At 50.1% G+C, this 27,041-nt stretch overlaps 1 protein-coding gene across 1 annotated transcript; it reads right to left on the bottom strand.

The window, feature by feature from the left end:
* Positions 1–26,372, bottom strand: FAM83H (family with sequence similarity 83 member H). The gene is made up of 5 exons (XM_083358104.1): positions 26,255–26,372; positions 13,904–14,373; positions 9,233–9,397; positions 8,199–8,323; positions 1–7,873 (listed from the first exon to the last, which is right to left on the bottom strand). Exons 2-5 carry the CDS (start codon positions 14,357–14,359, stop codon positions 5,260–5,262), a joined length of 3,360 nt encoding a protein of 1,119 aa, XP_083214230.1. The 5' UTR covers positions 14,360–14,373; positions 26,255–26,372; the 3' UTR covers positions 1–5,259.
* Between the last annotated feature and the right edge of the window lie 669 nt (positions 26,373–27,041).

Below are 27,041 nucleotides of genomic sequence, written 5' to 3'. Positions count from 1 at the left end.
TTTAAGCAGAATTATCAGCCCTCCAGGCAAGTGATAAACCTGTTTGCTCCCCCCCCAGCATTGCCTCAAGCCCAATGAGCTTTTTCCCCCAAATACTCTTGGAACAATTCTGCAGCCCCTTTTTCAGAGATTTAAGAACTGCCCAATTGAAAGCAGATTTCAAAGTAATGGACAGGTGTTTATCAGGGTGATACATAATCAGGAGGAACAAGACTGGCACTTGAAATGATGGCCTGAGCAAGGGAAGTCTTCAGGTAACTCCTTGGCCGACACCCTTTGCTTTTTCTCAGTACGTATAAAGTGGTAATTTAGTCTTAAGTTATCTGAAAGATCCCAATTAATCAGCATTAGAGTGCTGAGACTAGGTTGCACCAAAGGTCTGGCATCCTGTCCGTGAAAGTCAAGTGATGGCTTTGGGAAGTCCAACACAAGACTGGGCTACAGAATGAATGCATTGGGAGGGGGGGAATGCCTCAGGAAGACCTCCAAATAACTCTGGAGAGGTGGCCAACCAGCCCCATTTGGAAGCCTCCAGGGAGGGAGGAGATCTGGGCAGGTGATTCCACTGCTGAACAGCTTTTCCAGGAATATCTAACACTTGGCCTTCAGTGGCTGGCTCTGGGGCAAGTGGTTTTGCTCATAGAGGTAGTACAGCATCTGGATGGGCTGAAGTTCTCAATGGGTTGACATCCTCAGTGAATTTGCCGCACCTTCCTTGAACTAGTATTGAAGTGGAGCAACAAACATTAGTATACCATGTACCAGACCAGTTGGGAGGAGGTGTGTGTGTGTGTATGAGAGAGAGAGAGAAAAAAACAGCTATAATTTAGGTCACTTCCCCTCAAGGAAGGTATTAAGATATTGGGAAGGTCAGGATGGTGTTCACATGACACGCCTCATTTGGAGACTGAATTAACCAGTCTTCTGGTTAATAACAATACATTAAACCATAAACTAAAAAACTGGATTTGCATTAGATGCTAAGTCACAAAGGAATGGACAAAGGGGAAAATGAATAAAGGACTCTATTAAGATTTTAATGGCCTAACTAAACTGCCGGCTAATGCCCTTTGTGGGTCTTGCTAATACCATGAGAGATGTCACTTATGTACATCAAATTCACAACTGTTTAATTTGGCTATGTCCAGGAGTTTTCCCACCCCTTTTTGAAGACTCTCAGATATTACTAGTCATGTGCCAAGACTGGGCACATGAGGCCCAATTCTGGCCACCTTGCTGTTTCTGCCACAGCCAGCAAGCCCATGAATTGCGAGTGACAGCCATACCTGGTATTCCTTCCAGACTCGCAAGGGCAAGCAAGGCAACAGAATTAAAGAAATATTAAAGAACATTTCTTTACAGGGCTCTGTTCATTTTACCTAGCCCTTAGCCCCAGGAGAAAGCAGGCAGCGCTCTCTTGTCTGTACCAGGGGTCACTGGGAATGAGCCCGTGCAGCTCCCCCCCCTCCCAGGGAGGAAGCCTGGGACCATCTTCTCATGCCCCTCAAAGGAGGGTGGAGAGGGATGTTGCAGCTCCCTCCGTGTCGGGTCTAAGCAGGTCCTCCCATCCTGTCTCGGACTGCATGGCAACACTTCCCTCAGCAGTGCCGCCTGCCTGCACAAGCTTCAAGATGCTCTCTCTATCCTAGGGCCGCGACCCCCGATCTTTTGGGCTCCAGGGACCAGTTCCGTGGAGAGAGAGTTTTCCACAGGCCGGAGGGGGCGGGCATGGTTTCGTACGCTGCCTGCATCCTGTGGATGGGGGTTTGCCTGTTTGCGTGGCCTGGTTTCTGGCATCGCTGGTCACCCTCCATCTCTTCAGTAGAAGGACTGAGATGGGCTGGAAGTGACCTCTCACCTTCTACCTGCAAAGCAGCCTTCTTGAATCCACCTCCCTTGAGAAGCGCTGTCTAAGCTGCAGCCCTTTGGACTGCGGACGGTGGCTTGGTCCAGGCCGGTTCTCGCTGAGAGGATGAGCTGGTGGGAGCAAAGTAGGAAAAAGCTCGGAAGGCAGGTAGTTTTTTTTCTTCCCCTTCAACCCTTGCTGAGAATCGTGGTGCAAGAAGAAATTGCAGGATACTGAAAATCAAGAGCTAGCCATATAAATGCCCTCTCTACTCTGCCCTGGTGAGACCATATCACAAAATCAAGTGATTACAGACCAGGATATCCAGAATACTGACAGGCTAGAAGACGTTCAGAAGAAGGTGACAAAATGCAGGGATCCATAGAAGAAGAAGGAAGAGGAGGAGGAAAAGCCAGGTTATCAGGGTTCAGGTACGCAAAAAGGGCATCATAGGGAAGGTGATAGAAAGTCCCCCGATTCTATGACTGTCAGTCATAGTGGGAGACTTCAGTCACCCTGGTATCAGTGAGGGAATTTGCCAAATCAAATGTTGAATAAACCTTTGCCCAGTTTTCCCGAACGCTTCGTTCATCAGAAGAACGAACAAGGAGGCCTGCTGTCCCAGCCCTAGCCCTCACCCCACAGGAGAAAGGGAAGGTAAGTGAAACATTAGGCCAAGTTACAATGTTACCTTTGAGTTTGAAATTTCTGGAAGGGGACCTGAAAAGAGAAATTTTTGGAAGGAATTATCCAAATTCCAAGGGGAGATAGGTGAGATCCAATCACTTGAAATCCTGAAGGAGCAAACGATCCAAGAAGGATGAGAATAATTCTAAAAAATGGGATTCTGTAAGGACCGTCAGAAATAAACCAACCAAAGAAAAATGGGGACAAAAATCTGAAGAGGCCAGCAAAATTACAGGAGTTCTTTCAGCTGCCAAAGAGAAAAAGAGACGCATGCAAAACACGGAAAGAGGAACAATGAATGCGTCAAAAAATAAAGCCCAGTAGAATGTAGACCTGTTGTAAGAAGAAATTGCTTAAGGCTGATGGTGCAAAGGGACCATCTTACTTCGCACCTTTCCCCAGAATAGAAATGGCGCTACGGCTGTGAGGAAGTTGAATCTCAGGACAAATGTGGAGCCGTCAGCTGAGTGGGGAGGTTCAGCCCTCTTTCTCAGGGAGTAAAGAGACATTCGAGTTTAGAGTCTCTTCGGGAGAGGGAAACACCTGTGGTTTCCCAAGGGAAGACAGTCTGACAAAACTCTTGTAATAGTGATCAACAAAATACCCACTTGGGCCTCCCCTCAAGTGGTTCTGGTTGCCTAGCCCCAACCCCAAAGATGAGTTCAAGAAAGAAATTAGGTTGTCTTGAATGAAGTATCCAGACCCACGTGGATCACGTTCTTCAGTGTTGAGGATAATTGCAGAAACCTCTTGGTAATCTCTGACGACTTCTAGAGGACTGGTGAGGTTGCAGAAGACTGGAGGAGATCAAATTTTAAGGAGAAATTTCCTGCCAAGGAGAACAATTACTTAGTGGAATAGCTTGTTTTTGGAAGTTGTGGGGGCTCCATCACTGGAGGTTTTTAAGAAAAGATTGCATAACCATTTGTCCAGAATGTTATAGGTTCTCCCGTTTGGGCAAGGAGTTGGACTAGAAGACCTCCAATGTCCCTTCCAACTCTTATTCTATTATTAAATCCCACCTTCAAAAAGGGAAGGAGAAGGACCTGAGAAACTACTTGACCTCTCTGCTGGGCACTGTCTTCAAACAGATCATTTGTGAGCACTTGAGAAAGAAATGCAACAGTTAAGAGCAGCCAGACGGGGGTGGGGTGTCTCACAAATAAATTATCCCAGACTATAACCCTGGACAGAGTTACTGGCTTAGTAGATGAGGGGAATCTTACAGACATCGTGAACCAGAATCTCAAGAAAAGTGTTTCTAGACACTCTTCACTTGAGACTTCCTTCCAAGCTGAAAAGCATCCATTAGAAAGCGCTTTTTTGGGTACAATCACTCAGCCAATGGTGAGTCCGTCTTACAGTAGTTTCATCCAGTCCTAACCCTCCAATGGGGTGCGGGGTGGAGGCACAGAGCTCTTTTTATCGAGGGTTTGGAGGAGGGAATCGTGTGGGTAGTCACCAAGTTTGCAGAAAGGAGAAGATTCAAAAAGGTCTAGAGCAGCTTGAACACTGTAAGGCAGTGTTCAACACGTAAGGCACTGGTCTAGGAAACGTATAAGGCACTAGTCTAGGATGGGGAAAGCATGACAGTACGTGTGAAAGGGATCTCGGTGTCCTCATTAACCATACGTGAGCAGCTGCTAAGCAGGCAAATGCTACCCTGGGTGCATTTAAAGCAGCATGAAAGTCCAAATCCCAAGAAGTGAACATCCCACTCTGCTCTGCCCTAGCCAAGCCCCATCTGGAGGCCTCTGACCCATCCTGGGTGCCAGAGCTCTAGCAGGGATGGTGGGAGAGCTGGACGTGCTTAGCCTACAGCAGGGAGATGCGATGGCGGCCTCCCCATGTCTGAAGGGCTCTCGGAGGATGGGACCAGAACCGGCCTGCTCAAAGAACAAAGGTGGTGTTCAGGGGGATGTCAGTGAGTGCGACAGGCTGGCCCATGAGGGAAATTCTCTTTTACTGGAGGTCTTCCAGCAAGATGGTCATCTAGCGAAGAGGTTCTCCTGCAGGGCTTCCCAAACGTTTCCTTTCATTACCCAAAACCGCCTATCAGAAAGTCATTTTTACCCAATGTAAGTAAACCACTTTTAAGTCAATTTAAATGACCCTGTTGTGATTGGGTCATTATCCCACTTTGGGATAATTTACTAAGATTTGGGAAGCACTGTTCTAATTAATTGGACCAGATGACCTCTGTGCTTTTCTGTGTGTACACTTCACCGTCCCTTGTGGATTCCTTCCTGCCTCTTTCCCTCTACCACAGATGGACTGTCCCCACAAAGAAAATGTCCTGTGAAATGGTGGGCCCTCAAGTAAGGGCTGCTGCAGAGGCAAAAGATGAGAGGCAGTGGCCCAGGATGGTTGCCCTGAGCTAGGCGCTAAGAATGGGGTTCTTGGAATTTGCACAAAAAGCAGCTGTGTTGCCAAATGCTCCCTCTTCGTTCACATGGGTGTGTTTTTCTCCCATCCCTGGAGGGAGTTCCTAAGCATGGGACTAACCTTCAGCCCTTCCAAAAAAAGTTAACCTCTAGTGGGATGCTAGCTTCTTAATTCCCACGATGGACATTTAATCCTGCTTGGTGGCCCCCTTTTCCTCCCTCCCCCAGCCCCAGCCCAGATGTCCTGCTGCTAGGATGGGCTTGGAAATGGAAGGTCTGCAGGGGAAGACCTGCCACGAACCTTGGTCCCAGGCAGGGGCGTCCCAGGCAGCTGCCTCAAAGTCATTTTTTGGTTTTGAAGGACCCCAGGAGTTTTGGCATGAACTTCCCCATCTTCTTGTCTTTGGCATCTGTCTCACATTCCTCCTCGCCTTGTTCCTCCTTCTTGCAGAAGACCTCAAAGCGGCTGTAGACTCGCTTCTCCTTCCTCATGCTCTCCATCCTCCTCAGAAGAGAATCCCGGTCCTCCGAAGGCTCCCTCTGCAGGCCCCGCTTATGGCTCCCAAAGCTTTCTGATCTGCTGACCCCTGTGTGCCTCTCTTCCCCTTTGCGGTCTAAACTTGTGGCGGACCGGGACAGCTCAGGATTGCTGGCCGCTGGGAGCTGCCTGGCCAACTCTGCCCGGTTCTTCTGGCTGTTGGCCGAAATTTGCTCCAGAATGACCTTTGTGTCATCTCGGAGGTTGCTGCTGTAGAGGACATTGGCCGTGGAGGGCAGTCGAGGCTGAGGCGCTGGGTTCACCTTGGGGCCAGGCAGCGGTGCGGCCAGTTTGGGCGATTTCTCCTCTTCTATAACCTCCTGAGAATCACTCCTGGACATTCGCTTGAGGGCTCCTGCGCTCAATTTATCTGGCTTCCAGCTCTCCGGGCCTGTTTCTTCGTCTGTTTTTTTCTCAGCTTTGGGATTTAGCAACTGCTTTAGCTTGAGAGATCCTTTCCTAAAAAACTCTCTCGGACTCTGTTCCTGCTTGCAAATTTCTTCATCGGGCTTACTGAGAGAGCTGTCAGAGCCCTGGTTCTTTGATGAGACGGTGCTGACTGGGGCTTGTGCTGGCTTCTGGCCTTCAATTTCAGACCCGTCTCCTCCTTTGAAAGACAAGTTTTCCTTCCTCTCTGGTATGGCAAGTTTCTGAGTTTCTCCCACAAATATTAGGCTCTCCTTCCCCGGAAGACTGGATTGGTCTGTTGGGTAGAAGCGAGAGGCGAGCCTGTCCGTTTTACTGCTCCCGTGGGCCGTGGGGTCCTTGCTGAGCCCGTCGGTGGCTGGGGCAAAGGCCCTGAATTGCTCCTCCGGCTCCAGGTGCAGCTTATAGGGGCTGAAGGAGTCTTTGGAGTCCTCCAGCACCCGGCTCTCCAGAATCTTGTACTGCAACGACTTAGTGCACTTTTTTTCTGCATTCTGGGATTCTTCCTGGAGAAAGGCAGACATAGCTTTGGTGTGACTGAGGGTGGGGCTTTGTGAGTCTTTGCCCACCGACTTGTACTTTTCCAGCAGCTCGGCCACTTTAGAGACAGTGGTGGCTTTTACGGTTTCTGGGCCCTTGACTGTCTCGGTGGAGGTCTCCTCCTTTTGTACCACTTGGACTTTCTCATTGGATGGGTTTGTTTGGTCTAATTTGGCAGCACTAAAAATAAGGGAAGATCTCAGTCGCGAACTCCTCTGGATCAAGGGATTTATTCTGCTCCTGAAGGGATCCTGTTTCACCACCGAGGTTTCTTCTGGCAATCTCTCAGTTCCAGAAACGTCTTTGGCATTTGGAAGTGGAAGAGGAGGTTTGAAAGTGGGCAGGAGGTCGCCAGGATACTTGGTAAGGGGTTCTGGAGGACAAAGTACCTCGTTATGCATCTCCGACTCGACCGGCATCGGAAGGCCTTCCTCTCCCGGATCAGATTGATACCCGCTGAGGTAGGAGGAAATTCTCCAGTTGCGCAACCCGGCCCTGTTCTCCTGAACCTTCTTGTCTTGCTCTGCCTCTTGACCCTGGTCGTGCAGGAAAAGCCTCTGCTCCATGCTCTGCTTCTGTGTGGGAGACGTCTGGCACATAAATTTCTGCCCCATGTTCTGCCTCCTCAGAGACGGAAGACCTAGGAGACCGTTCCCTCCTGGATTCAGGTGATCAGAGCCGTGTCGCACTTCTTTCGAAGAATTGGAAGGCACATAATCCAGCCGCAGTGGGTATCCATCTTGTGGGAAATTGGATTCCAGTTCTGGACACCTAAATCCATCTGCGTAGTCTTCTGGTTCATTGTATCCTAGTCTGCCTCCTCGAATTCTTTCAAAAAGCCCCTGGGGCCTGTTAGCCCCCTGGGGGTGTTCAAACTGATACTGATAAAACTGGTCTTTTTGAAAGTGACTGGACTGAATTTTAAACTCATCCAAATTGTTCATGAACAACTGCTTAGAAAACTGCTTTGTGGACTGGAAGTTCTCAAAGGTGCCTTCCGCGAAGCTGTGTCTTTTAAATGAATCCATCTCCAGCTGCTTGGAACGGAGGTAGCCCCGAACAGGGTCCACCTGGCAGTTCTCCATTTCCATTTTTTTGGAGTACATTCTCATGGCCGAACCCTCTAAGGTGTGACGCAGCATGTCATCTCTTCTCAAAGAAGACAGGAAATACCTGTCCGGGTCAACCCGGTCCATGAAAGGCGAGAAAAGGTTGTCCTCTCGGGGGAAAAGCAGGTGTGGCTTCTTTGGAAAGAAGGACATGTTGTTGCCAAAGGGGGCCATGCTGTAGGGCCCCAGCGGAGTCTCTGTCCTCACTAAAACGTTGGACGGAGGAACCAGCGGGTCCGACTGGGCGAAAAGAATGCGGAATTCCTCGTCGAAGCTGGCCACCAGCTCACCCTGGAAGATATGAGCGATGCTCCGGTGGATCTTCTCAAACGACCACATGAAGCTGCAAAGTGAGCAGGAGGAAAATGAGTCTTTGATATGAGCTGCAGCTTCTCCCCAACCACACTTCTCCCCCTGCCATGCCCTGAACACCTCCAGGTAGAGATCTCTTTGTTTTCATTGGCCATGGGACCTCTAGGGTCGATTGTCAGTTGGACAGTCAGCCACTTTATTAATCTGATGACCTCGTGGGACCCATGTTCCATCGTCAAGACTTATTTTATCAGCATCTCTTTTAAGAAACTGGGGGGGAGGTGTTCTTCTATCCTGTAGGTTCTTGTTAGGATGCCCACAATTCACTGGTGTGCAGGCCACCCCCCCCTGCTCACCTATAGCTGCCACTCAGCACCACCATACAGTCCACCAGCAAGAACTTCTCCTTCAGGTGACCCTTGAAGGACATCCCCGTGCGGCAGTAGTAGGTGGGGCCAGAAACTGTCCTCACACGTAGGAACTGCAAAGGAACCAAGAGGCTGATCAGCAAGTGCCGAGGCCTGGTGACCTTCTCCATTTCACATCAGGCTTCCCCCCACACCCCGCATTTCCCCTCTTGGCCTTTTGAGCCTCCATCCTGCCCAAAAGGCTCAAGTGGTTTTCCTCTTGGACCAGAACAGGATCAGCTGAGTCGGGGTGGGGTTGGAGGGTGAAAAAAGACTCCTGCCTGTTCCCAAGAGCCTCAGGTTGGATCTTTTCAGCTGGAAACCAAAGATGGCTAGCAGAAGTTTGTGATGTTGTTTCACTATGTGAAAAAGTTCCTAACTCTTCCTTATATTTGGTAAACTTCTTCCCCCTATGAGCAACCTATTTCTGAAACTGGCACACAGACTGCCAACTGCAAAAGACTTTTCCAGTAGGTGCTCAGTATCACAATGTCCATTGGAATGAGACAAGATGTTGCCCTGTGTTCTCAGAACACACTTTCCTACTTTTATTAAATCGTGATTTACTCGATGTTCTGGGTTCACACAACATAGCGAACCAAACATTACATAGAGCTATGTTAGTACCGATAGTATGCTAGATTAACGTTTCATTAGCTGACCTGTGGCCATCCTACATTGTACAACATTGCCCAGTGTGAGAGTTGATGCTCACCAGCTACTGCAGTCGGTCACTGGACAAAAGGAAGAAATTAGCAGAATAACAGAAGAGTCGGAAGACCTGGGAGGTCTTTCCATCCAACCTTCTGCTCAAGCAGGAGGCCCTGTGCCATCTCAGGCAAAAATTGACGAGGCTCCCTCATCCCCATCAAAGGAGCTGCTCCTTTGGCTCTGCAGCTCTGCCTCCAGTGGGGCCCTCCTCACTTGTGCCCGTTGACTCTCCTGCCCTCCCCAAATCCCTCCAGACCCATTTCCATGCTCACTTCCACAAAGTTGAGGTTCACTCTGCATTTGGCAGCCATGTCCAGGAAGAGCTGGGCATGCATCTCATCGAGGAGGATGTAGACGGGAACTCTGCGTGCAGCCGCGTCCAGCACCTCGCTCAAGAGGTCCACATCGGTGAAAATATCCATTACTATAGCAACCACCTGAGGGAGTAGGAAAAAGCCCAGATTACGACCCTGGACAGAGAGGCCAGCTGTCTCCCAGCTTGGCCTTCCATTGTGTGACACTTGGCCATCCAGACTTCCTCCACCCTTGCCTGAGTTAGCCCGCTTTTGATAAGAGGAAGGCGGCGGCAGCCTTTGCCCTGCACTAGCACGAGCTCCCTTTCCTCAGGCCGGACACCCCGAGCCTTGGCTGGCTGGCTGGTCAACCCACAGCACCTGAGGAGACCCAGCTCCACCTTGCAGGAGTCCCTAGGAACGTCCGTCCGGCTGGTTTGGAGGAGCAGAGCCCAGGCAGGCTGCGTTGCACTGCCCCGTGAACGGCACAGAGGCTCCTGTAGGGCAGTTTGGCTAGGTGTGACGATGCCGTTCTGGGGCAAGTCACCCAAGGGCAACCACAGCAACTGACCGGTCTATTGTCCAGGTTCTGGGTATGGAAGTTAGATTAAACCTTAAGCAAAAGTCACAGGGAGAAAATGTGAAGAAAACGTTTTAAGGTGTTTAGCTTTGCCCAACCCTTACGAAAGAATTCAACATTTTTGTAATTGTAAATGTAAATTTTGTAAACATTCTAAACATTGTGCTCTATGGAGATAACAAATGTATACATAATATCATATTACAGGTAATCCTTAATTTACAACAGTTCATTTAGCAACCGTTTGAAGTTACAACAGCACTGAAAAAAGTGATTTATGACTGTTTTTCACACTTATGATTATTGTAGTGTCCCCAAGATCACTGATCAAATTTCAGACACTGACTCGTATTTATGACGATCGCAGTGCCCTGGGGTCAAGTGATGCCCTTTTGCGACCTTCTGACAAGCAAAGTCAATGAGGGGAGACGGATTGACTTAATGACCATGATTCTAACTTAACTGCAGGGATTATTCACTTTAGAACTATCTCACTTAGTAACAGAAATTTTGGGTTCAATTGTGATCGAAGGTTGAAGGCTGCCTGTATAAATCTTTGTTTGATTTTTATTGTTAAAATGTTTCTGAAGCACTAGCTAAGAATTGGAAGTCAATTTATGATTGACTGATAACCGCTGATCTTGTGGACTTTTTAAAAATATCTTACTTAAGGAAGTCTAAATGAGATGAAGCTGTTAGGGGCACAGAAAATCAAAACAATTATTAAATGATTTGGTTTTGCAATTGATGAGTACAGAATTGGATTTTTATTTTTTCGTGCTTTACATGCAGTCAGCAACGGCCCATAAAATCCCAAAAGAGACTGGCTCCATGTCTCTGTCTCTGGGGAGCTTTTCTGGATTCACTCCCCAAAAGGGCTGGAGAGGCTGAGGCAGCATCTTTCGCAAGGTGTTCAGACTGGCTGCAACTTTCATTCTCTTCTCTTATCTATACCTGAAACGTTCCTGTATTTCAATTTTCCCCCCACATTCTTGAAATTATAAGGAATCTTTTAAACATTTGGGAACCCTACTGCTATCCTGAAAATCTTCAAAGAAGCATAAAGCATTTCCTTGGATCAGGAAATACGACTTTTGTGTCATATGCTTCAGTATTTAGAATATATAAAATAGGGACATTTATGATGACACCAGACAAAAATACACTTTGGAGTGCTTTTCCTTATTTGCCTTTTCTTATGTTTAGATTTATGTTTAGATTTTAGATTTCCACCTGCCCATCTAGCCGTTTGAAAGCATGCAAATGCGAGTAAATAGGTACCACTTCGGTGGGAAGGTCACCGTGTTCTGGGTGCCTTTGGCGTGTAGCCATGCCAGGCACGTGACCCCAGAAATTGTCTTCGGACAACACTGGCTCCCTCGGCCAAGGAAGGGAATTGAGCACCGCCCCTCAAGGGTCAGACATGACTGGACAGGGGAAGCCTTTGCCTTTTTTAATGTTTAGATTGGTTACTAAAATTATGCTTTTATTATTAAATTATTCATTTATTATGTTTTAATTCTTTATAATGAAGATGGTAGAGGACAGAAAGGCCTGGAGGAACGTGGTCCATGGGGTTGCGATGGGTCGGACATGACTTTGCAACTAACAACAACAATTCTTTATAATATAGGGATCACCATACTATGTCTTCCTTGTTTTTGTGACATGCATTTTTAAAAATTTGTATATTTTTAATTTCTATTTTTTCTTTTTAAAAGAGCTCAGTGGTTCAGTGGTTAAAGTTGTGGAGCTTGTCAGATGGAAAGCTAAAAGCCCAGGTTCGAGACCTGAGCGCTGCACGACTGGGTGAGCTCCCGTTACTGGCTCCAGCTCCTGCCCACCAAGCAGTTTGAAAACATGCAAATGCGAGTAGACAAACAGATACCACTTTGGTGGGAAGGTAACAGCATTCCCTGTGCCTTTAGCATATAGTCATGCTGGACACATGACCGCGGAAGCATCTTAGGACAATGCTGGTTCCCTCAGTTAGGAAATGGTGATGAATATCCTAGAGTCCAACATGACTGGACAGGAGAAACGCTTAGCTTTACCTTTTACATTTTTAAAAAATATGTATGTGAGCCTGTTTTAACAGTCCCCGAATGTTCATTCAGTACAGTGGCCTAAAACCTGTGCCCTAGTAAAATTTTGCACATTACACACATAATCAGTAAACAAATTTCTGAGATTCACATGAGATGGTGACAGTCACTGACTCAGAGTGTTTTCAGGAGAAATTGCACAAATCTGATTAATCAGATTCAATCCTTTTTAACAAGTTGAACAGTTATCCATAAATATGTATTAAAAGAAATAGAAATTTATTTTCTGGCAAAAGGTTGCAAAAAGACTAATTTTTAGGAAATTCAGAGGAATTATTTTCAAAGAAAGAAAAATAAGTGGGATGAAGAGTTCAAGAGTATTCATAAAATCACAGTTGGAAGGATCATCCAATCCCTCCCAGGCTGAGTATAGGATCTGCAAAACCATATTTATTTATTTATTTTGAATAAAATAAAATAAATACCGTAAATAAAATTTTTGAAAAGATGAACCTCCACCTGCGGTTAGGAGACCTCCACTGAAAGAAGGGGGGGCTCTAAATGAGTTGCCTCCTTTCACAGCCCTCACTTCCAGGAAATCCCTCCCAATGTGGAGACTTAGGAGCCTGGGTCAGGCTGCATCCCAATGGAGTGATTAATAATCAGATAACCTGAATGAACTCTTTTGCATGGGGAGGGGTGCAGGGGGCTCACCTGAGCGCAGTCCAAACCCAGAAGAAGTGAAAAGGGGCCACCTAAAAATGACCCCTGGGTCATCCCCTGGGTTCCCCCACACTTCAATTGAATCATAGCTTATTCAACTCGGTTTTCTAGGTTTCAGCTCTCTTCTGCCCAGCCCACCCGACCAGCGGGACTACTTTGCAGCTCGGTGTGTGTCGTCCCGCAGACAGGGGAGCGCAGGAAAGGGTCAGGGAGGCCGAGAGCAGTGTGGCCGGTCTCCTTTAGCAGCCCTGGAGGAGCAGGTGGGAGAGGAAAGGAGAGGGGACCAGCCACCCCCTGAAGAATCCGATTAGTTTGCACCCCTTCCTGAGACGCCCTGTCCCTCTCTGGTAAGCCCTCCCTCTTAAGATAATAGTGCAGTGGGAAAGGGTGGCCAAACATGGTTGGACAGCCATTTCTTTGGAATGGTATGAGGACTCTTGCCTTAGGCAGGGGTTGGACTAGAAGACCTCCGAGGTCCCTTCCAGCCCTACAATTGTACGATTTTCCTTTATGGTCAAAGCTGCCAATCTGCAGAGAGACGGAGCCTTGCCTAGAGATGAACGAGGAGGCAAGTGACCTGGATTCCTAACTTCCCAAGTGGAGTAGAGACAAGCCATTCTGGGAGAACGTTAGGGAAACAGCCCTCAAGGGCAGAGTAGTTTGACTCTAAAGCTGGTGGTGGGCCCTCCCTCACAAAGACTTCTCCAACCGAAGTCCTTGGGCGGGAATGTGAGGTGCGGTGTTCATTTAGGTTTCTTCACTGAGCAGGATGGGAGCCAATGAGATAAATGGCCCCTTCTAACTCTGCAGTCCATCCATGAATTCAGGTGGAAAACTGCACCACCAACCGAGAGAGACAGCCAAGTCCCTACATTTGGTTCTCACATCAGAGGGTTGGAAAGTGATCAGAACAACACCTCTTTTGAAAGAGGGATCTGGTAAATTGTAAGGTCCCAATGGAAACAGGAAGTTAACCCTGGTGTCAGTTGCTTGGGGGGAACCACCCCGCTTTGCTGGACTCCTGCGTGGAGAAGTGGGCTGCACTCATGAACTGAAATGCTCACTTGTTCTCCGAAAGCAGGAAACAACAGGTCAGAATAGAAGCACAATTCATACACAAAATTCTGGGGGGAGATCAAGAACTAAAGACAGCCCAAAGGCCACTGAAAGAAAAAAGTCATTATCTGGAGCAGAAAACCAACTGTCTCGCACACTTTTCTGCTTCTCTCCTGGAACCTTTAATACACACGCATGCACACACACACAACCACAACCTCACAGTTCTGCCTCTCGCTCTCCCACCTGCTGTGCAGCCCGAATCATTCGGCGTGCCTCCTCCTTGATGCTGGGGTTATCCGGGGGTGGGGGCTGTACCAAAGTAGTCACCTCTGTTCCCCGGAACCCAAAGGCCATTGGCCAGCCCAGATCCAGCTCTGGAATGGCCAGGTCAGAGTTCACTGGCCAGTAAGTGCCTGAGGAACCGTCCATGTCCGCATCCGGCGGGCCGGAGTCCGTGCTGCCGCCTCCCTCCTGAGAGGTGCATTGTGGCTTCTGCAGGTGCTGCGTGATGTGCTCAACCTCCGAGGGGCAGAGGAAGTCCGGGGCTGCCTCCTCCGCCAGAAACCGGTGGTAGCTCTCCTTGCCCTCCTCCGCCAGCAAGTCCAGCGCCAGGCGGTAGTACTCCTTGTAGTGGGGTGGCAGGTAGTTGGGATCCAGAGGGTTGTCCCCTTGGGAGGAGCTCTGTGACCGGCGAGCCATGGCAGCAGAAGCCTCTGTGGGGGGAAAGAAGAGGCCAGTTGGTTGGTTCAGTGAGTCCCCAGAGCGACCCCCAAGGGCTGGGCCAAGCAGAGTGCCTTTGCTCTACTCTGATCACCAGGAGTCCCTCTCTGAAGGGAGGGGCATCACCACCTGGAAAGGTCAAGGCCATCGGCAAGAGAAGCCCGAATGGGGGAGGACGGCTCTCTGGTTCTGTGGCAAGGCTTTCTGGGCAGGCCCGCACCCACAGCAGCCCATCCAGGCGGCTGAAGTGATGCTGTGCAGCAGCTCCAGTAGGGTCCCATCAAAGAGGACTTAGTCAGTTGTGCCCTTCGCACCTGCTTTCCTCTCCACTTACCGCTGAGCACCTGGAGGAGCCAGCCAACCCGCCTCCCAAGGTGCAGGGGCTTCTCTCTGTGCCAGAGATTCAGACAAAAACTCTCACCCTCATGGGAGGGGAAATCATCCCACAGCACCTAGCTTGCACTGGTGGAGCTCAAAGGATATCCCAACATTTGAGCCAGGCCATTTTGCTTCCTCTGTAGCTCAAACACCACGCTGTGTTTTGCACAGAGGAAGTATATTTGTGGGGGAGTGCTGCCGGTAGGAAGAACAGCCTTCCCAACAGAGAAGGCCTCAAGGGGGATGGGCAAATCCCTGGCCCAGGTGAAAAGTGCACTGGCCAAAAAGAGCATTGTGCCGTTGTTGCACCACGGAGAGCTCTTAAATTAGTATTTTTAAGAGCCAAAGGAGATTCAATTCTGGCAAGCCCCCCAAAACTGGGAGGTAGCAGAGAAACCTTGGGACAGAAGCAAAAATAGCTATACCACCATCTCGAGGTAAAAGAAAACGGCATCTGTCAATCAGGAAAAGGGGAAGTGGGAGGGCAGAGCCTGGATGCAGGAGGCCTGGAGCTTCCAAGAGCCCTTCTGACCCTCACACACTGCCTCCATTTCCCATGGCACAGCCTGGCAAGGGAGCCCCTTTGAGGGGAAACGGAACCCAGGACTCTCTCCTGAACTGTAGAGGGATTGTGGGCACTGAAGATCTCCAGGGGCCTCCCCCCTCCCAACTAGGTCATCTCCATGCTATTCCTGGGTGGTGAATTCAGAAACCCCTCAGGCCTGAGGTGGAAGAGGAGACGGGCTGAGACCACAAGGTGGATTATGGTGCCACATTCAGGCAGCTTAGTTAAGTTAACCATGATTAGAGTTTATTTTGACTGCAGGTGACCCTCAACATCTTCCACAAATCCTACCTGCTTAATTAGCATAGGATTTGATCCACTGTGTAAACCCTGTGCAAAGGGTGACTAGGCCAAGTGTGTTGTGTGCTTGTTAGGAAGTCTGTGCAGAAAGAAAAACTAAGCTGCTACTTGGTGCCAGCTCCCATGTTGCCTGGACCGCTTTGGGAAAACCACGCCTCCGAGCACAAGCGAGCTGGCCGTACAGCTCCTGGGAAATGGGAACGCCTTGCTGCGCTTGGCTTGGTAGCCTCCCATATTATCACAGCTGTTGCACTGCAGTGTGGGGTGGGGTAATTGCCAAAGACTGCAGGGGAGTTACACACAGGAATGTCTCCGTGGTGCAGAGAAAGCGGGTGTGCCTCCTCATGCACCTACATCAGCAGACCAGGGAGCTTGGCAGGGAGGAGGAGGACCATCTGTCTGCCCTCTGAGTTTGTTTTTGACCCACAACCCTCTGCTGGAAGTTGGTTCCAGCGTCCACCACGCTTTCTGTGAAGTCACTTTCCAGCATTACTTCTGAACTTCCATCAGTTTGAGATTACTTCCCCGTGTTCTTGATTTTTGCTTAATATTTAAAATACTGTCTTATTCGCACCCTTAATAGATTTAATGGTTTCCATCGCTTCCCTTTCCCTCCTGTCCTCCAGGCTGCACAGATTCAGTTCTTCCCATCTCTCGTGGTATGTTTTGTCCCTCTGCCTGTCTCTGGACTCGTTCAGTCTTATCAATATCTTTTTTTTAAGTGGGGTATTGCAAATGGGACCTGACTAAAGCTCTACGTCAGACATGTCAAACACAAGGCCCGGGGGGGGGGGGGGATCCGGCCCATGAAGTGGTTTCATGCGGCCCGCAAAGCCATCCTGGAAACAGTGAGGGAACGGCCCCCACTGCCTTGGCCCTGGCCCAGAGACCCTCCTTCTGCCAGAGACCCTCAGATCTGTCCCACTCCTGCCCAGGCCCCCATAGGCACCCTTGATGTGAATGATGTAGAGCTGGCCACGCCCACCCAGTAGGCCATACGCACTCTAGCCACGCCCACCCAGTAGGCCACGCCCACCCTGGCCACACCCACCCGGCCCCCTGAGGGCAACCGCAATGCTGATGCGGCCCTCAATGAAGTTGAGTTTGACACTCCTGCTCTACGTCGTGGGATTAAGACCACCTTCTTCCTGCTGGGGATCCCCTCTAGTGATGCATCCCAGAATTTGGTTGGCCTTCACAGCTGCCTGGCCACACTGTTTCCCCATTTTGCAGTTGTCTCCTGGGAGAGCACCTACATCTTTTCCTTCTGTTGTACCCCCAATACTGACCCCTACCAAAGGATTCTTCCCCCCTCCCCCAAGTGCATCATCTTATATTTATAAACTTTGAGCTGTATTCTACATTTTTGACCAATTTTCCTGCAATGCCAAATTGTTTTCCACCCCCAGGGACATCAACTCTATTACACACCTTTGTGTCACCAGCAAAAAGACAAACCTTGCCTAGCAATCCTTCTGTTATATCACTCAGAAACACATTGACCAGAACAGAACCCAGGGCTGAGTCTTACGGTACATGGCCTGTGACTGATCTCTGTTCAGACAGTGGCCCATTAAGCATCGCGCTCTGGGATCTATCTGTGAGTCAACCTCCTATCCACTGAGCCACCCAGCGATTTAAGCCCCAGCCTGCACTGCTAGGACCAGTATGATCCTCCTGCCTGGGTCTGTTAGTGCCACTGACTTCTGAGGAGACTGAGCAGAAGTCATTAAAAGGTTTGTTATAGCCAGGGAATCCTTCCCAAGCTCTGTTGAAATCGGCTTTCTTAAAGTACTCATTTGATTTTGTTCCGTTGCTTGTGTTATGTTGAATTTCAGTATGACACCCTCATTCTCTCCCAGACTTCCCACAATTTCAATCCCTTCTATTATTTTATCTCTTGTCAGTAAGAATTAAGCTCAGTGTAGCTGACCCTCTAGTTCCCTTCTCTATCTTTTGGGAGTTCTGCGTTTGGCAGGAATCTGTTTGATCTCCCGCCAGGTGCAGAGTTTGTTACCCAGTTGATGTTAGGATAGTTAAAGTCCCCCATTACTGTTCCAGGCTGCTTCCTGGACACCTTACTTAACTGATTAGCAAAATGTATTTCCTCAGTTTGGTTGAGAGGTCTGTGGTTTACATGTATGGCAATGTCATTTCTTTTTCCTTTTATATTAACGCAAATGCATTCAAGGTTTCCATTGTTGGGTGGGGCTGGTCTGTTATTTTTTAACATTTCAATAAAGGTATAGCTGTCTTTATATACAATGCAATATCTTTTCTGAGGAGTCCCAAAAACATGGGAAAGTCCTCTTTTTTTATGATACATAAAGCATGCACACACACACACACACACACACCCACACCAAAAATGTCATGGTTCCGACAGATGAAATTCTTCAAAGAACTTCGAGGCATTGTTTACCTTAAAGAATCTTTATTCAAGTTGCATGGCATCGGCATGTACATGGTTGAAGCCAAAATCTGAATTCTCCTCCCCTAAACACATATCAAAGCACAATTCCCTCCTCTAATTAACTATGCTAAAGCCTTTGATTATGTGGATCACAACTAACTGTGGCAAGTTCTTAAAGAGATGGGAGTACCAGACCATCTTATTTCTCTCTTGAGAAACCTTTATGCGGGTCAAAAAGCAACAGTGAGAACTGGTCATGGAACCACTGATTGGTTCAAAATTGGGAAAGGAGTCCGGCAAGACTGTTATACTGTCACCTTGCCTGTTTAACTTATAGGCAGAGCACATCATGAGAAAGGCAGGGCTAGATGAATCAAAAGTTGGAATTAAGATTGCTGGAAGAAATATCAACAACCTAAGATATGCAGATGATACCACTCTAATGACAGAAAGTGAAGAGGAACTAAAGAGCCTCTTGTTGCGAGTGAAGAAGGAGAGTGCAAAAGTTGGGTTGAAACTAAACATTAAGAAAACCAAGATCATGGCATCCGGCACTACCACTTTGGATTCCCTGTTCTGTCATTTTCCATCTCTGGGAGGAGGAGGAGGATACACACACACACACACACACACACACACAGAGAGAGAGAGAGAGAGAGAGAGAGAGAGAGAGAGAGGTATACATATATACATATACATATGTATACACACACACAGTTTTACAAACATGGTGATCAAAGCTGTGCACAGCATGCCTAATGCAAAGACACCATGAACATGTACCAGAGGCATCACGCTGTTGGCATTTTCAGTCCCTTTCTCCTTGTTGATGATCCCTGTCAGGGAATTTCTCTTTCCCATGGCCGTTGCACACTAAGTCCCATCTTCACCAAGCCCTCCACTTAAGAATCCATGGTTTTCTTTGTGGGCCATTACAGACACTCTATCTAATTAGCATCTGGGTGAGGTTAGGGGACTGCCCCAACACACATAACTTTTATGCTGATGTAAACTGATGACGTTGCGTAGTTTGGGCAATGAAACATCTGCAGGAAAACAGCCAAGAGCAGAGAGAATCAAGGGCCCCTCATTTCAACCTTGAGCTACAAATATTCTCCTTAACTACTTCTGGAGGTCTTCACAGTCTTTTCAAAAAATTTTAAATTTGCATCACCCTGAATAATTGAGCCTCATGGATAATCTTGGCTAGCTCATTGCTTACTTACCGGTAGGTCAATTATTCCTGCATGGGAAGACCTGAAATGTTTGATAGTGCATTCCAGGCCCAATTTGAGTTGTTAGTTTTCAGCTCAAAAGCCCCTGACAGCTCAGGCCCAACTACCCCTCTCCTCTGAAACCTGACCCACATGCAGATCAATGGAAAGACTCTCTTCAAGATACCCTCCTTGGTGTTCTCTGAGCTTGGCTGTTTTATTACACAAATTAGGTAACATCATCAGTCCTAGTGAGGAGTGGGGTTTGCTCTTAGGTTATGTTCTAGTGGCTTATCTTGTTGGTGCTGGTGGGGTGACCTTGGGAGTTCTTTGGTTGGGCTGCTTACTGTGTTCACCAGTTCCTTGATTGGGGCATTGTTTATTTCTTGACTGTTGGTCTGATGTTAATTTTGGTGTTAATCTGGGTGTTGACTGCCGGTAGGGAGGTGTTTTGAGTTTTTTGTTCACTTTTTGATTTGTCGATTGCCTCCTTTGCAAGTATATAGATGTTGCATTAACAGAGGGATAGAATCAAGATCACGTAAGTATTAATACCACTTTACAAGGCCTTGGTAAGGCCACACTTGGAATACTACATCCACCTTTGGTCACCATATTATAAAAAAGATGTTGAGACTCTAGAAAGAGTGCAGAAAAGAGCAACAAAGATGATGAGGGGGCTTGAGGTTAAAACAGATGAAGAATGGTTGCAACAACTGGGTCTGTCTAGTTTATATTTGAGGAGGAGCTCCTTATTCTACAAAGCACCAGAAGGCAGGACAAGAAACAACAGATGGAAACTCATCATGGAGAGAACCAACCTGGAACTAAGGAGAAACTTCCTGACAGTGAGGACAATTAACCAGTGGAATGGATGTTGCTTTCAAAAGTTCTGGGTGCTCCATCAACGGAGGCTTTCAAAAAGAGACTGGATAGCTACTTGTCTGGAATGGCATAGGGACTCCTGCCTGTGCAGGGGGTTGAAGTAGAAGACCTCCAAGGTCCCTTCCAACTTTGTTCTTCTGTTATGTTCATGTGTCCACTGATGGCCAATTTGTCAGAGTGCCAGCTTTCCAGGAAAACTCTAGTTTTTGGACTTGGCTTGGTTTAGGATGGCCAGTTTCCCGGATGAAATTATGGTTAAGTCTATCCATACATTGTGAAATGAAAGAGTTTTCATCCTGTCTTCTGGCTGCCAGTTGATCTTCAAGTATGTGTTCTGCTGGTTTTCTGCCTGTTTGTCCTACGTAGTGGCTGTTGCGGTCTTGACACTGTGTGTGTTGTAGATGACTCCTGTTTTTTTCTTTAGGGGCTGCTGGGTCTTTTGGTTTACTTGAGATGTTTTGGAGGGCTTTAGCTGGTTTGTGTGCTGATTCCATGGGACTGTAATAATCTGTTGGTGGTTTCTGTGAGGTTTCTGATGTATGATACCGTTATCATTTTTGCCGCCTGTGTTGGTTGTACTGTAGTAGGTTGAGTGGTCAGGCACTTTTTGATTGGAAGTTGCATAGATATCCATTTTGTCAGAAGATGATTTATTTCCTTTTCCTGCTCTTCAGGATTGCTGCAGTATGCTTGTGCTTGAGATCGTCTAAATAGAATTATTCCTTAATGATTGTTTTTTTTTCATGCTCGTGTGTTTTTAACAAGCTCCAGACCAAAATTTCATTGAAATCTCTTCCTATTATCCTAAATGTACTGATTCAAAGCTAAACAATTTCATACAACATAGTAGGAGAATTTACATTGGTCCATAACCATAGCCATTGCAATCTCTTCTGCTTTAACCCATAAAATTAAATAATGCCCACTGACGTCAATGATAACTTATACATCAATTGGTGACTCTTTTTAAACAAAAATGGCCACACCTTTTGCTTTCGTCCAAGCGTCTCTGAGATAAACCTGTCCCACCCAACCCTTCATTAGCAGAGATTTATCCTGTTCCATCAAATGAGTCTCCCTGTAAATAAGCAATACCTGCCCTTAATGATTTTAAACATGCTAAGTCTACATTTTTAGATTCACACATCAAAACTAACTCCATCCATAAATTTTACTTTGGTACACTTCTCAATAATCTCCCAATACTAACTGATGTTGTGACTTGTAGCATTTAACAAATATCTAGTAATAAACTTTTCTATATTTAAATGTTATGTTCTAGTATTGCTCACAGATATAGAATCTCAGTAGACTGAAACACCATTTTATTACATAGATATAGAATCTATATTTAAGAGAGAAAAGAAAAATTGGCTACCTGCATAAAATAAAAGGCAAATAACATTATTAAGACCCCCCTCCCCAATTATCCCAAAGAACATGGCCTGGGGCAGTGGTGGCTAACCTATGGCATGTGTGCCAGAGGTGGCACTCTCTGTGGATATGTGTGCCATCGCCCCAGCCCCACCTCCCCCCGCAACCCCTCACCAGCAGACCCCCTGGAGGAGAGTCGCCCCTGGGGGTGGCCTGCGCGGAGCAGCACAACCAAGGACATGGCAGCCAGGCAGCGGGGACAAGACTCCACCTCCATGCCCCAGATGATGCTGTGGAGCGCGTGCGGAGGGTGTGGCCGCCATGGCACTGCAGGGCTGCCTGGGTGATCGGCAGGCTGTGGAGGCAGTGTGGGGCCCTGCAGGTGGGCGGGGGATGAGTGGGGGGGCAAAATGGGGGGCAGAGCAGGGCAGGGCGGGTTTTGGGCACTCACTCTAAAAGGTTCGCTATCACTGGCCTGGTGCTTCCTCTCTCGTATTATACTGAAAATTATAAGACAGTTTCACACACTGCTAGTTGAAAAAAATACTGTGTGTTAAAAATAAATGGCAGAGTTAGCAATGTACCACACTCTTTATCATGAAAATAACCAAAATATAAATGAAAAGAGTACTGGGGGGGGGGCGGAGGAATCCAGAGTACAGACCTTTAAATGAAGGTTTTCACTACAGAGATACCAGCAAATCTCTGCAGCAACTCCATGGAGGGAAACACAACCAGGTCCTCCTGGCAGGGCATATGGGGGGGGGGGCTTCCGCTGCCCTGCTTCTAAAGCTGTCCCCCTTCAAGGGAGACGCTTAACCCCTCTTCTTCTGCTGATCAGACAGGAGAGAAGGCACCCCCCACTTTCACTCTGGTCGTGGGAGTCCATGGATTCAAACTGTGTCAAATATTTTATCAGTACTCTTCAACCGCTTCATTCACCTTCATTATTAGCAAAGTTGAGCGCCTTTTGGCTAGAAAGGTGGCATATAAGTCAAATAAATAAATACTCATTACGTTGAACTCTTTTTACATACTTGCTCACACTGCAGCTTTAATCTATAGCAGGGTACCAATAATTTACCTCTGAAAGGAGATTTCAAGCACTTTTTGTTCTGTAAAATTATTTTGCAGTAAACTCACACCAACACTGCAGTTTTGAAATGCTCACCCATTTGTATATTCTTCTTTGTTTAAAAGAGGGCAGTAATTCGCCACACAATCAAGTTCCAAAAAAAGATCTAGTGAGAAACTGGCAGGTGACATGCAAAACGGAAAAATGAGTAGCCAAAAGGGAGTGTGGAGCAGCAATTAGGAGACGCCCCAACTTTCCTGCAGCCGCTCAGCTGGCCTCTGTGTTCCATCCCCCGCCAGAAAGCCAGGCTTCCCAGGGGTCCCACACCGGCCTGCCTGATGTGCTGGGAGCTGCTGTCCAGCCATCTCTCCTGACTGGCAGGGTCAGATCTGGTTGGTATGGATGGATGACACCTGGGAATCCCAGGGCTAAGCTGGGATTAAATAATGGAACCCCAGGAAAAGGCCATATCCACAATGCCGCCAAGGGAACTGCTGGGCAGTCCCTGGGAGCTGAGTTCAGAGGGGCCACATTTTTGCCTCAAGGTCCTGGCCCTTGGTTGAAAGGTGCTAACTTTACCTTGGGCAATTTCCCATCCCCGTTGCTTTATATCAAAAACAGGCCTGAAGAGAAAGGCCCAGAAACAGGGATGTCAGGTTCCAAATTCTAAAATGCTCTGAATTGGGTTGGTGCACCAGAGATTCCGTTGCTGTTGAGTGGACACCCCTTCCAAACCACGGTGAAAGGAGCCACGGGAGGCCATGTTGGAGGCCACAAGGAACAGCTTGGAGCCCCTTCTCCTCCCTGAAGTCCTCTCCGCATAGAGCCACCCAACTTGGTGACCGTGTGTGGCCACAAAAGCACCAACCCCTCTTGGGTCATCCCGCCTCTTCCATATTTGGCTTCGCTGGGTGTTCTAAGCGAGCATCAAGTTGCAAAGGCTTCGGGAAACCTTGAGTGGGCCTCCACAAAGGGAGCACCCAGGATTGAGCAGGAGCTCCTGGAAGAGCAACGCCGTGGCTACCCATTTCACTAACTGCTTTCTGCTAGATTTGGTAATTAGCGTTAGTCTCCCATTCACTTTTATCAACCGTCAGACTGACCCCATCGCTGGGAAGCCAGCCCTAACCCTCCTCCTCTTCACTAGATTTCTATCTTAGCTGCCCTCCAGCAGCTCAGACTAGTTTCCAGGGTCTCTCCAAAAGAACAGTTCTGGGAGACACCGAGCGGTCAGTCACCCTGTGAGCCTCCAAGGCTGAAATGCTCTTGAATGTGGCCACAGCCCCAGGCTCAAGGTCCCAGACCGAACACCTGTAAGACGGAGCCCCTTGCCAACTCTGTGTGCCTCAGCTTCCCTGTCCCGCCCCAGGCAGCCGCACCTTCTCCATTGTTCCAGGATGGCGGTCTCACGGGTGCGCCAAAGCCCCCGGGACTGGCCAGGCCTTCCAGAGATGCTCCAGGCTGCTTGGAGGGAATGGCCAAGGATCATTTACAACAGGGGTGTCAAACTCAATTTCATTGAGGGCCGCATCAGCATTGCGGTTGCCCTCAGGGGGCCGGGTGGGTATGGCCAGGGTGGGCGTGGCCAGCTCTACATCGTTGGCATCAAGGGTGCCTATGGGGGCCTGGGCAGGAGTGGGACAGATCTGAGGGTCTCTGGCAGAAGGAGGGTCTCTGGGCCAGGGCCAAGGCAGTGGGGGCTGTTCCCTCACTGTTTCCAGGATGGCTTCGCGGGCCGCATGAAACCACTTCTCGGGCCGGATCTGGCCCCCGGGCCTTGTGTTTGACATGTCTGATTTACAACATTCCCTTCCAGGGAATTGAGTAATTAACTTGGGAAAAATGCAGAACTTAAAATTTAAACATTTACTCAGTAAGCGATTCTATTAACAACAGTTACTATCCTGGTTTTTTAAAAAGCTAAGCTTATAATATCCGTTTCTGGGAGGCGGTCTATCTAAGAGGGGCCTGTTGGAGAATCCTGGTGGTTTTGACCCTTACTGGGCTGTCCTTGGCCGGCCCCAAGAAATGGGCAGCTGGGAGGAAAGACCGCAACTTCCTTTCCAAAGAACACCAAGCTCAAGGTGGCCGGCCTCAGGCAGCCACTCTCATCCCAGGTGCCACCCAGTTGGCAGCCTCCCTGCCACCCGTTGCAGCTCTGCAGAGAGGTAACCAGGAGAATGTTGCCATATTGCCCTTGCAGGGACTCAGACCTCGAACCCAGCACGCCCTCCCTTCCTGCTCCAGCCCGCCCAGCAGGGCCTGTCGCTGCCTGCTTCTGCTACTACATCAGCGGCGGCCCTGCTAGTTCCCAGCCTACCTGCCTCACCCTGCCGAACCGGCTCAGCCGCTTCAGCCGCACCCAGATCCAGCGAGGAGGAGGAGGAGGCCCTGCAAGCAGCCAAGGAGAAGCCTCCACCTCCTCCTCCTCCTCCTCCTCCTCCACCACCACCACCACCACCACCACCACCACCACCACCGGCCCCTGGCTGTGCTCCAGCTGCAAAAGCCAGAAGGCAGCCAGGAGTGGGTGGGAGAAAGGCCTCTGCTGAGCACCACGGAGGGCTGCCTGAGAACCACAAAGCTCCGTGGAGCCAACAGGAGTGTGTCAACCCATCCCATCCCAGGCCCTGGGCTTCAGCCTTAGCTGGGTTGTGTAGCCTGGCCTGCATCGGAGGGCCTCCCCACTTCTGCCTGGCCTGCAACAGAGGCGGTCTCAGCCTCCCAGGGCCTCAGAAGTAGGGCAGAGAGAAAGGGGAGTTGCTAAACTTCAGCCCAAGGGTTGAAAGCCCCCCCACCCCCCCGGGAAGCCCATCTTTCCCTAGCTGAATCCCCCATAGTGCACACCCAAACCAGCCTCCATTTTGTGAGACGGTATCAGTCCATAAGCCGTGGTAAACCCAGGGGCAAGAGTTAATTCCGAATTGGGAAGTTTCTTTCTGACTCCCCCAACCACGGATCTGCCGACGGGATCCAAGCGCCAGGTTGACTTCCTTCAGCAGCAGGGATTCTGAGGGAAGCCTCCGCAAGCGGAGCTGGGACTCAGCCCGAGCCCGGACAGGCACCACGCGCTCCCTTGGCAGGCCCGCTTCGGTTCACGCGGCTCTACAGAGTTGCCATCAGCCACTTGCCTGCCCCAGCACGTCCCGGGTGCTACTGGCACAGCGAGCGCCGGGGAAGGTGTGGGAGAGCATGGCGCCGGGGATGCGGGGCGGGGAGGGGGGAGGCAGCAGCTACCCTGGGCCGCCGGTGTCCTGCCTGGGCAGCTCAGGCCCCTCGGGGCCAGCGCACTCCTCCCTTCCTCCTCGGGCGGGCCAGAGGCCGGGTCCTGGGGCGCTCGCACACGGCCCGGCTGAGTTCAGGGGCCGCTGGCCCTGGGCGAAGTGCGCCCGCCGCCCTTTCTCGGGACCAGCTGAACCCCGCTGCCCGCCCCTCGCCGGTCCCTCCCCCCCTCGCTCACTGCCCAACTCCGCAAGGTGGCGCTCTTCCCGCAAGGTCCAGCCTCGCCCCCGGCCCGCTTGGGGGTCGTCCGCGCGAGAAAGAGGACCAGCCAGCCCGACGCGAGCCTAGCCCCTGCGCGGGGCAGGCAGGACCCGCCGCCTCGCCTCGCCCCGGCCGACCCGCCTCGCCCCCCCCCCCCCAAATCCAGCCCTGCGAGCGCACCTCCTACCTTTCCGGGTCTCGGGGCCGGCCGGCCGGCGGCTACTCCTGCTGGACAGGGGGAGGCCTGGCCGCTGCTGCTGCTGCTGCTGCTGCTGCTGCCTCTGTGGCGGCGCTCCGAGGCTCTGGGGCTGGCCGGCGCTGGGCGGGCTCGTCCCCACCCCCAGCGCTCCAGGCGCCTGATTCACCTCGGAGCTAGCGCGAGGCTCCACCCAGGGCAGCCGTGGAGGGGAAGCCGAGCGAACTCGGGCGGCGAAGCGGGCCGGCGGCGGCAGAGGGAAAGCCAGAAGGTGCTCCCGCTCGCTCTGCACATTCCTGGCGCGCCTCCGCCCGCCCCGCCTCGCCCGGCCCCCGGGAGCGTCGCGGAGCCTGGCGGCCGCGAAACTCCACCGGCGGCAAGACGGGCTTCTGCCCCGGCGTGGAGCCGGGTGGGCGCTCCGCCAGACGGCCGTCCCGTTCCTCGGCGCCTCCGGACCGAGCCCGCAAGCAGACGGACGGGTGTCCGGCCGACGGCCGAGCGGGGCGGCCGGGGACAAGCTCCCCCCCCTCCGCGCTGCTCTGCGGGCTCCGCGACTTCGGCCGCCTCTTGCCCTCGGGCCGCGCTTCCGCAGAGGCAGCTGTGCTTGCGGGCTCTGCCGCCGGGGACCGGCAGCAGGGCGGCCTCGGTGGGTCTGCTCGGGGCAGGGGGGGGCAGCGGCCAGGCCGAGATGGAACTCGGGGCGGGGGCCCGGCCGCGGCTCCGCCCTTCGCCTTCCTGTCGCACCTGGCCCGGCGCGGCCACCGAGCGGCTCGGCGTG

Source organism: Vipera ursinii (genome assembly GCF_947247035.1).
Source record: "Vipera ursinii genome assembly, chromosome: 3".
Classification (NCBI taxonomy): domain Eukaryota; kingdom Metazoa; phylum Chordata; class Lepidosauria; order Squamata; family Viperidae; genus Vipera; species Vipera ursinii.
The sequence above is the reverse complement of the archived record's forward strand: the minus strand, read 5'-3'. Positions and strand labels throughout refer to the sequence as shown.